Genomic DNA, 11,029 nt, shown 5'->3' with positions numbered 1-11,029 from the left:
TGGAGCCATTCATGGTGGATGATGTCTTCCAAGCAGAGCATATAGAGTGAGGTGCCACCATCTTGGGTGTTGAGTCTTAAGTGTTCCCTAGGTGATAGCCCTTTGTATACACACACACACACACACACACAGAGTTCAGTGGATTTAGGAATTGGTACATCATATCAAAACAGATATGAGATTTACTAACCTACTGCAACCACTCTCTTACACATCTCAGTATTTACAAGTTTCATAGGTGGCGGGGGGTGAAGTGCATTCATAAACATGTCCCTTTGTGGATCAGGATATCCCTCCCCTACTCTTATTCACAAGGAAGAATACGTGCTTTTATAGACTTGGTGCAGAGACATTGTTTTCGGTTTGTTCTTCTCTCCTTCCCAAATACTAAGAGGAATACGAGAATCTTAATTGATCTCCAATAAAAAATTCAGAGGAAAATTATTTTTTTTAAATACTTTTTTTTTTTTAAGATTTTATTTATTTGCGAGAGAGAGAATGAGAGACAGAGAGCATGAGAGGGAGGAGGGTCAGAGGGAGAAGCAGACTCCCTGCCGAGCAGGGAGCCCGATGCGGGACTCGATCCTGGGACTCCAGGATCATGACCTGAGCCAAAGGCAGTTGCTTAACCAACTGAGCCACCCAGGCGCCCGAGGAAAATTATTCTTAATTTATATTGTCATCCTAACATATAAATTGAGTCTCTTGTTTACTAATTTTCTGCCTTTTCCTAAATTCTATGTCTTGTCTACCTATTCTTTTTCTGTTCTTCTCCAGGCCTTCGTACCCTTGAGAATTATTAAAACTGAGTCGTAGCTTCTTGCTTTCTGCCTCTCTCAGAAATCCTTCTGAATATGGCTGCCAACATACTTCCAAAACTCCGCTTCCATGACATCTCTCACCAAGGGCTGGCAATGACTTTTCCATTGCCAATTACATCAAGCACAGACTTCTTTCACTCCAGGCTCTCTAGAATAAAACCACACCTAGCCTATGAATGGTTTTAATGATTCCCTGATAGAGCTCTTTAAGGCAATCAGATCTAAATCTTCATTGACTCACCCCCCAGTCTGCTGTAATTCTTACACTTGTTTTCTGTTTTGCAGAGCTGGGATCTCAGCAATAATAAACATGGTTTATTAGAAAGACCACAGAGATGAGACTCAGAAGAAACTCTGGCCCTAGGTTTAGAGCCTAGTGACTCTTTTGACAAGCTATTTAATTTCTTATCTATAAGATAAAGAAATCTGCTAGCACCTTACGGAATTATTCTGAAGGGTAAATGAGACCATCTATGTGAATGTGCTTTCTAAATCATAAAGTGCTAGATAAAGCAATTTCTATGTAATCAAAATTTCTCTTATCTGAAATTCAAGAATACATGATTTTTAAACAATGTATATGTTTGATAGCTTTGAAATTTTCAGTGTTCCTAGATACACATTAGAAGTCACTACTATTTGAAATAATTAAAAAGAGGGACCTGGAGGTAGGGAACAGAAATAGAGGCCAGATAAATACTCAACAAATTCTTGGGGTTTCTCAACATTGGTTTTCCAAAAAGGCAGGTTTAAAAGGGTTTTAAGTTAGCCTAGGATGTAGGACTACACTCTTGCCAACTATATTCCTATGATGAGGAATGCAGATTAAGTATAAAGGGAATGGTAGTTCCAGGAGTGAGGAAGATTGAGCCATGAAGTCACAAAGATTATCAAAAATTTGGTTGAGGAATCAAAAGCTAAAAATTCAAAAAATTAAGTGCTTTCTAATATATGTATTATCTACAATAAAGCAGAAACAGATATATGAGTAAATCATAACTTTGTTGCAAAAAGATTACAAAAAGTATCTGGTAAATGGAAATTAGTAATACACTACCCATTAACACTAATATGATTCAAAATGTCACTTGGATTGCAGTTTTCAGTTCAATGAATTCAAAAGTATTTATGAGTTTGTGTAGGTTCACTCAAGACCCTTTATCTGTAAGCCTACTTTCCTTCATTTGCCAATTTTCCTTTCCTTTTTATTTTAAAGGCCTTGTCCTCAGGTTGGGGGAGATCTATGTGATATTGAGGGTCTGGCTAATACCATGGATCTTCCATGGTATTTCCCCCATAGCTATAATGCAGATCATCCATTCTTTTCCTAAGCATTGCTTGCATTTTGGGTCTTTTCCATTCAACATTGTTGTTTTTGTGCGATTCATGAATTATTTCCAAACGTGGGTTTGTTTTTCCCAAACAGATTGAAGGTTCCTTAAGGCCAACACAAAATCTAATACTCTCTATTCCTTATGAGAATATTGTGACTGTAAATAAGCACACTAGATGCTGAACAAGTATTCCTAGAGTAACTGAAATCAAGTGTAATAAACAGAAGTTTGCTATCTATGATTTCTCAGCTCTAAAAGTAACATGAGTAAAAAATGTTATTTCTTGTGGGGATATAAACTGAGTTCCTCATATTTACTATTAATGTGTTTAGAAAACCAAATTTGTTTAAGGACTAATGTCTTATTCAGTTAATGAGATGTCTGTTATAAAAAGTAATGGTTTAAAAATCATTTTCCAATTACTAATCAAGTCAGAAATGCTTAGAAAATTTAAGATGGTTCCTCTGGAATGCTCCTTTGGATATTCCTAAGTGTTTATAGAGAATACCTACAAAATGTATAAGTCTTTTGTTTCAGTCCTGTATTTCTTGACACGATTTGAGATAAAAATGGTACTCAACATGGCCAGTTAAATCTATCGCAAGTATTTGAGGGGAATACTGGCAAGAAAGGTTTTTTTTTTTTCTCTTATTCCCTCTTATTTTAAAAGTTTTTTTTTTTTTTAAAGATTTATTTATTTATTTATTTGAGGGAGAGAGAATGAGAGAGAGCACATGAGAGTGGGGAGGGTCAGAGGGAGAAGCAGACTCCCCACCGAGCAGGGAGCCCGATGCGGGACTCGATCCAGGGACTCCAGGATCATGACCTGAGCCGAAGGCAGTCGCTTAACCAACTGAGCCACCCAGGTGCCCTTTAAAAGTATTTTATAAGTGAAAAGGGCAACATCGTTTTTAGAGTTTGTTGAGAATTTCAAATATCTAGTCCCCAGAAGCAAGATTCATCATCAGGAATATCTAAGGCCTAACCGGTTTTCAAAATAGTGCCCACATATACCGTACTTGTTGAACAAATTCAGATTTATTGAAAGTAAACATTTACATTGGCTACAATGTTAGAACTATTACAAAGCTTGATAAAAGAGGCTTAAGTAGCAATAGAAAGCAAGTGCAATAAAAAGTGAATAGAGAAAATATTTGGCCTTAGTGATCTCTTGGCAGTATTTACATTATGTACATATTGTTAAATATTTATAATAACTCTAAGGCACCAAAGGCTAAATAGCAGGTTGCAATACTATTTTGTGCACAAAAGTCAAGAAATTTATTGTAAAGAAGACTGGATAGTTAAAGAAACATAGGCATCTTTTAATGTTTACATAAAGGAGTGGCTGTATTTTTTTAAATCTCAAATGACACATTAAATATTGGGCAGATTGAAGAAAATATTTTTAGAACATTAAATTATGTTGACTATGTAAATAAGCACTATTTTTTTTTACTGACTTGCTGGTAAATGTGTAATGTAATCTACTCTTCAACACAGCTTTTTCACACTCATGGATATGTTTTGTCTAAAAACTACTTGAAATTCTTTTAACCTACAAAAACTTATCCTAATATATCATAGTGTATACAAAATCTCCAGGAAAAATTGACTGGACAATAATATACATCAAATTTATATATAATCTGACAAAAATTTAGCAGGCATTCAATGCCAAAAGAATTGAATATTCAGTCTGCCATTCTGGCAAAGCAGTTGAGTATTTTAATCCTTTAACTGTAAGTGGGCGATTGTTTGTGGCTTAGGTGAGTGGACATAAAGTTGGCCCATGGAGAAAACCAATCTTAAAGGGAACTAACCATATTCAAACTTTGCCTTGAAACCCCTTGAAACACCCACTTACTGGGTCTTAGCTATGTCACTCAGCACCAATGACTGAAATATCCATATTTCTGCATGTCAGGAGGTAACTGACAATATCTATGTCCAGCAACATGGTCTTGACTGAATTATCTGATAATTTCCATTTGCAAAATTTTATTGTTCCTTCGACTGGAAACCAAGTTACCTTAACAAACAGTATATCATTTGTCTTGAGGTAGTGTTATAATGAAGAATTCAGCAGAACAATCGAATACCATCCTAATATTTTTACAATGTGCTTCAAGTGCTACTATGAAATCCACATACTTCAGTGGTAGACAGTCCAAGGTTGAGTGGCCCTTCGTGACATATTAAATTACTATCTGATGAAGGCATCCAGACATTAACAAGGAGGATGAGTTTTTCCTTAGAATTTTCTCAAACACCATGGCCTCTGGCAAGTTACGGTATTATGGTATGAAGTACTGCTAAAATTCTTTCAATGATATTAAAAATTCATAGATTTGCATATTAAAAGTTTCCTTTCTTTTAGCAAAGCGGAGAATAATTGAGAGATGTCTTTTCTAAACTCTTAAGTTTTTCAATGAGAGATATTCAGAACATTAACAACAGTTTTGGGATTGGTTTTTTACATCACATATTTGATACTAAGTTTAAGGATGTGGCACTCATTTAAATTTTAAATTGAAAACCACCTTCACACCCAACATTTGACTGAGATTTGTTGAGCAAAAAAAATAAAAATCATTTCAACATAATGCAATGTAAGGCACCAAAAGTGCCTTCCCATAATGTATTCTATAGCACTAGGTTATAAGTATATTATTACTCTTTTCTCTTCTTGAATGTTCAATCATTTTCTTCTCTTTTTTAATCCAGTGGACAGTGAAAGAGGACAAATTACTCATTGTGAAATGTTTACAAAATCAGTAACGCAGGAAAAAGTAGAAATAAATTAAGGTTCTTCTTCCCCTACTTCAAGAATGAAAATAAATGATTACCTTTGCTCAGTGGGTTAATACTATGTAGTAATGGCTACACAATTAATGTAACTATAACAAAGCATCAGTGAACAGACTTCAAATATTATATAAATACAATACAATATCCATGTTTGGAATCATCAAATATCTCAATAGGTAATCTTAATGGGGTGACTGAATCAAGGCATGATAATGTTCAAACTTCTACATTTTAAAGACCTACTTGGATCTTGGAAGCATGATATTCATTTACTAATGATAGATACTGAAATTAGATTCTTTAAAAATAAAGATAAGTATCAGGATGCTGTAGTTACCACAATATCAAAAGTTCAATTAAAGGACTGGCTCTAATACTTAGAATATTTGCTTACAAGGTTCTGAACTTAATTTTTCAAAACAAATTTACAATCTGTCATTCTACATTGCAATAACATTCAATGAATTACCATTAGGAGACATCTGATTTTATTATCATAAAAGATGTCTATTGTCTGTAATATTTAGTAGGCATTAAAACTATCAACCACTTCCCTTGCTCTAAGAGTTTAATCTACTTTTATTCTTGAACTGGCAGTAGAAGTTTGCATTATGCCAGCTTTTCCTCCCTGAAATACTCTCCCCTGAGTCCTCCAAGTTACCCTTCCAGTTCAGATTCTCATACTACACTCCTTACAGATCACTCAACTGTGAAGTCAGACCTTAATGGATTAGGTCCGTGGTTTTAAAACTACGTTTGGAGGCACCGGAGGCCACACAGGTCGGGCTCCAAGACCTCAATTTCTAAATCCTGCTAGTACATCTTCACAATGCTGCTATCTACCGAACGAGCCACAAAATTAATTTGAAAAATAATTTTGTTGCTTAAAACTGTTTTTAAAACCCAGTCAAAGGTTTTTGGAAGCCTTGGGGAATCTTGACAGAAAAAAAGCAAGTCGTCCTCTTGTCGCATGTGAAGTCTTCAAGTATCTGGTCACAGAACACTAAGTAAGATACTATAGCTTGGCCCTACCATGCAACACGATCCCTCAGTCTGGCTTTTGAGTTCAGAGGCACAAATCAGAACAGATCAGTGTTTTAAGTGGATCCTATCACAATGATTAATATCCCATCCACCTTAAGACTATTTTTGCAGAAATAAGTGGCATATCAATTATTTACAATACAAGAAAACAAACAATTAGCAAATACTTCTTAGATAGCAACCCTTAACAATGAGTATGACCTTTGTGCTCCCCTTTTATGCCAAAGGAAATAAACACAGAAGTTATAACATTATATTTGCAAATGACTAAACATTTTTATTTATTTTTTCTTTCTAAATAAATTAGAATCAGATAAGAGCCTAATGACTCAGGGTTTGAACAGAGTGGTAGACTTGCTAATTAAACTGCTCTCATGAATGGCCTTATTCCAAAGACATCATGTAGGAAAATAAACACTGTCTAAAACTTATGATGAATAAGAATAACTTTAGGACCCAAAGAAACAGAAATGATTTTGATGAGCACATGACTCTTGAAAGGAAAATGCTAAGAGCTGGTGTTATTATTCTCTATAAACTTATTTGTGTTCTTTTAATATAAAAGAAACTTCAACGTTTGTCTTCTTTCTCAATACGAAAAAAAATAAGCAGAGGTATTAGATGAAAAAATACAAAAAATGCTGGTGTGGTATAAATAAATTTTAAAAATGTTCCATTGTAGGAAATAAAAAATATATACCGTTTGTTTAAATTCTGAGGCCCTTCTTTTAAACATATCATCATTTGAATATAGAATTAGTCCACCTGGGGCATCTGTGTTCCCCAAATTATAACTGTTAGATAACATTATAAAAGAGTTGAATTCTAACTGAAGGGGAAATTATTTAAACAAATAGAAAAATTGTTTCTAAATATCTTCAGTGAATGAATGGTGGTAAATTTGACTCATGTCTTGGTTTATGTCCAGATTTACTGCTTACTGAATATTATTTTCTTTTCATCAAATGAGCATAGAATCGTGGAGCCGTGCTATCTCTGTTGTCAAAGCACATATATGTGCATATACACACATAATTGCACGATCACACATTTTGATGCATCAATCTATAGATATATACATTACATACTCTTGGGCAAAGCACTGCATCTAAGACCTAATTGTTTTTGTATAAGAAAAAAATAACAGGAGAATAGGAAATATCCCTCCCCAAAACATTTGAATGTTCATACCACTAATTAAGTAGCACACCAGAATGTGCAAACATACTTATTGCAAAGTACTGTATAGATTTAGACGTCATTATAAAATGTTCTCAGATCTATTTTGGTAACCTAAAATGTCGGTATATAATACAAATTTCCAATTAAAGAGTTTAATATAAAAATATCAGCACAAAACTGTTTTTTCAATCTGTTTATTGTGTGAGCAACCCAAACTTCAGTTTAAGTGCTGTTGTAATTTTATTACTAGATTCCATAACCCTACAATTGATAAATTTTATACCATTTTAGGTATTTAATAAGATACTTAGAAATACTAAGAAAAAAATCAGTATTCAAAGGGTTACTTTTGTTTATAATAACAATAAATTATTTTATCATCTTCTTCAGTTCAAAATCCAGCTTTGAACCCGAGGAAGGCTTTCAAATCATGTTAATTAAATGATGGTCCTTTAACCAGTAGCAGTTTGATTACCAATTACTCGAAGGATCTCTTTGTGAATGCCTCCTTCTTGTGTGTTAATATTCGTATCTCCAACCTGACCATCTTCATAGCTAAAACACAAAAAAGAAACGTAAGACATTTTTAAAAAGACGAAACACTAACAAAAAAAAGCACCCCTCAGAAATGCCATTTGATACCTAAAATATAGCCAAAGGGATTCAGTAGTGAAGACGTTATTTCTCAGTTGTATTTAATAATGTGTTCGCAAATGCAGAAAAGCCTGCATGACTAAACACATGATTATCCCAAATCATGCCCTGATTTGCCCCTCCCTCTCTCCCTCTTTCCTTCCTTCCCTCCTTCTTTCCCTTTTAATCTTAACTTTTTCATCCCCACATAAAGCATTGTTCTTGTCTTTGCCTGGCGGGCATTTCCCACGGCAGCTGTTCTACGGAGCCCACCGTGAAAGAACATACCAGCTTCAGCTTTCGGTTCCGTAGGTTCGAATCTTGTGAACCCCACTCCCACTTCACTCATTTGTTTATTTTCTGATCTGCGACACCCTGAGAAATGACTTCACTTTCTGCCACTGCTCCCTCACAGTGCCTGCCCTCTCATTATTATTCCGTCGTGATCAGTGCCGCCTTTTTTTCCTTATCACTGGCGGCTCTGTGTAGTCTGACTCTAGAAGATACTCTTATTTGTGCTGATACTTCACACAAGAGTGCAAGTGTGCTAAGTTTCGCTAAGCTATAGAAGTGGAAATATAACATTAAAGGACAGCGATTACTAAGTCCTTTAGAAGGAAAGAATTGCGTATTAGATGATTATTCATTTCCTCTAATAAACTTACTTGGGCAAAAAGAATTTTCCAAGAATGAATTTTTAAACTTCCGTGATAAGATTCAGAAGTAGAATAGGTGATGAATTAATTTTACTTCGTAAAAATGACTTCAAGACAGAAGCTTTCGAGAAGTGGTAATTACTTCAAAATAGATAACCATGGGTGTAAGCAGTCTCAAAGATTTATGCGCACCCCTGCCTTTTTCTCACCACATTAAAATTCTCCTGAAATAGCACAATACAGGAAAATGGAATAGATGACATACAGCAATGAGAACTCAGGTCCTTACATAATCCACTGCTCAAACACCTAGTGATAACTCCATTTGTAGCAAGTTTAAACTCTTTAAGAACTGACCCACGGTGGCCAATCAACTAGGTTAATTCTATCCGTGTAAGTACATACACATGCACGCATGCACGTGTTTATCTATGACACTCAATGGTGAAGCACTACTGTGAAGAAAAGAAAGGGATATGTGGTACACGGCCTACTTATAATGATTTTCCCAGGAGACCAAACTGTAAGTGCTCTGTTAATTAAATGGAGAATGTTAAAGTGAAATGCTTTAAGCAATGTCCAACGCTAGTTTGGAGCTTTGTGGCAAACCGTATAAAAGATACATTTTATGGGGCAAGTAAAATATGTTATATGGTTTCTGTGTACATCCTGGCTACCCCCGGGGCCAAAGGGTAAACTAAGGCATCCATAACGCTGAGCCAAGGCTGGGGAGGCACCCTGGCTTGCAGGCTCATCCCGCGGGAGATAATGGTATTCACCAAGCCAATCCAGCTAGTTCCTCAAGGATCTGGATTTCGGAAAGCAAAAAGACACTGCCAAAAAGAGGATGGAGAGACAAAGAAAACCAGAGTGCCAGTTACGCATACCAGTCCACGCGGATCTCTCCTCACTTTCCTAATACGCATTTGTGTTTGCTCTGACCCTGTGGCATCTGTGTCCTCTGTACACTGGACGCAAAGCTGAGTAAGACAGTCTTGGCTTAACTGGTACCTGCGTACTACCAGCTCTATTCCTTTCAATTTAAAGCTGACCTTTGAGATTTGTCTACAATACATTCTAACCGCTCATGCTTTCCTCAACCCACTGCAATCATTCTTCCGACCCTACCACTCTACTGAAAGTCTGGACAACGGTTACCCATGGCCTCTTATGTGAAGAATTCAGATTCTACCTGCTACGTCTGCAGTATGTGATACAGTTGACTGCTCTTTTCCCTGAAGCGATATTATCTCTTCACTCCCTAGTTGGTCCTTTGATTATTAATTCTGTTTCCTTCATTGCGTCCTCTTCCCTGGCCTCCCATTTCAATGCTGGCTTTATCCACAATTCACTCTCAGTGTTTTCTCTTTTCATGATATGCAAACTCTCAATTATTTCAGTCTCTCCCGCTGCTTTAATCATCACCCACATGCTGATTCCTAAACTATATCTCTAATCCTTACATCCTTCCCTAACTATAATCTCCCCACAGAAATCACAAATCTAGTGTATTCAAAATTGCTTAATTTTTTAACCCCAAGCCTGCTTTTTTACCTCTATCATAATCTCAGTTTGGAGTACCATCATGTACCCAGTCTCTCAACAAGAGAACTTCGGTCATTCTTGGCTCTTCCATGTGCCTAAATCCAATAAATCACCAAGTTATCTTGCTTCTGTTTTCCTAATTATTGCCAGGTGCATCTTCTCTCCATTTGATGCCATTACCTCCGTTTATGGCTTCATTATCATTCGTCTAAATAAGTGATTTTCAAGTTGCAGGTTACACGTACAATTAGCGGGTTCTGAAATTAACTTAGATTGTCTGGGCTAGCATTTTTCAGTGAAACTAGAATAGGATAGGACACAGAATACCGAATGCACCACACAAAGCAAGCATTGTTTTTTCCCAAGTCACAATGTCAAAAACGTTTTCTTTTGGAGTGAGAAACACTGACCTAGATGACTGTAAGAACATTGTAACTGATCTCTCGGTCTCCATACTTAGCCCCACCGTCCCCTCCGAGAAGGGTGTTTTCTGCTCTCGCTAGAGTGATACAAATGGCCTGCACTTCACTTGCAGGACAAAAATCCAATGGCACTGGCATAGTGCACCAGGGTCCTTCGGAACCCAAACCTAAACTTCCCCTCCAGTCATGTCCCACTACCCCAACATTCTTATTTCCATCAAATGGAAGGGTTTGCTATCCCCAAATACTACATGCTCATTGACACGTGAAAGGCATTAATAGTTAATGGAGAGAAGATGAGACTCACATCCTTTAAACAAACAATAATAATTTAGGATAGAAAGAGCCCAGGGCAAAAGCAAACGGAGAGTAGAGAGCAAGAGTGAGAGACTGAGATGGAGATTGAAAGTATTGGGGCGCCTGGGTGGCTCAGTCGGTTATTCGGCTGCCTTCAGCTCAGGTCATGATCCCAGGATCCTGGGATCGAGCCCCACGTCGGGGTCCCTGCTGGGCGGGGAGTCTGTTTCTCCCTCTCCCTCTGCCTGTTGCTCTGCCTACTTGTGCTCTCTCTCTCTCTCTCT

General features: G+C 36.6%; 1 protein-coding gene across 4 annotated transcripts in view; it reads right to left on the bottom strand.

Moving 5' to 3' along the window:
* Positions 1-3,171: 3,171 nt before the first annotated feature.
* Positions 3,172-11,029, bottom strand: part of PARP8 (poly(ADP-ribose) polymerase family member 8) — a 167,805-nt gene continuing 159,947 nt past the window's right edge. For all 4 annotated transcript variants that reach the window (XM_081826111.1, XM_081826109.1, XM_081826112.1 and 1 more), the window contains one exon: positions 3,172-7,747. In XM_081826111.1, the coding sequence (XP_081682237.1) occupies positions 7,645-7,747 (103 nt within the window). In that variant the 3' untranslated portion in view covers positions 3,172-7,644. The remainder of the gene's footprint in view (positions 7,748-11,029) is intronic.

This window comes from Leptonychotes weddellii, chromosome 7 (assembly GCF_054177405.1).
Source record: "Leptonychotes weddellii isolate Sample4059 chromosome 7, ASM5417740v2, whole genome shotgun sequence".
In the NCBI taxonomy this organism is placed as follows: domain Eukaryota; kingdom Metazoa; phylum Chordata; class Mammalia; order Carnivora; family Phocidae; genus Leptonychotes; species Leptonychotes weddellii.
The sequence above is the reverse complement of the archived record's forward strand: the minus strand, read 5'-3'. Positions and strand labels throughout refer to the sequence as shown.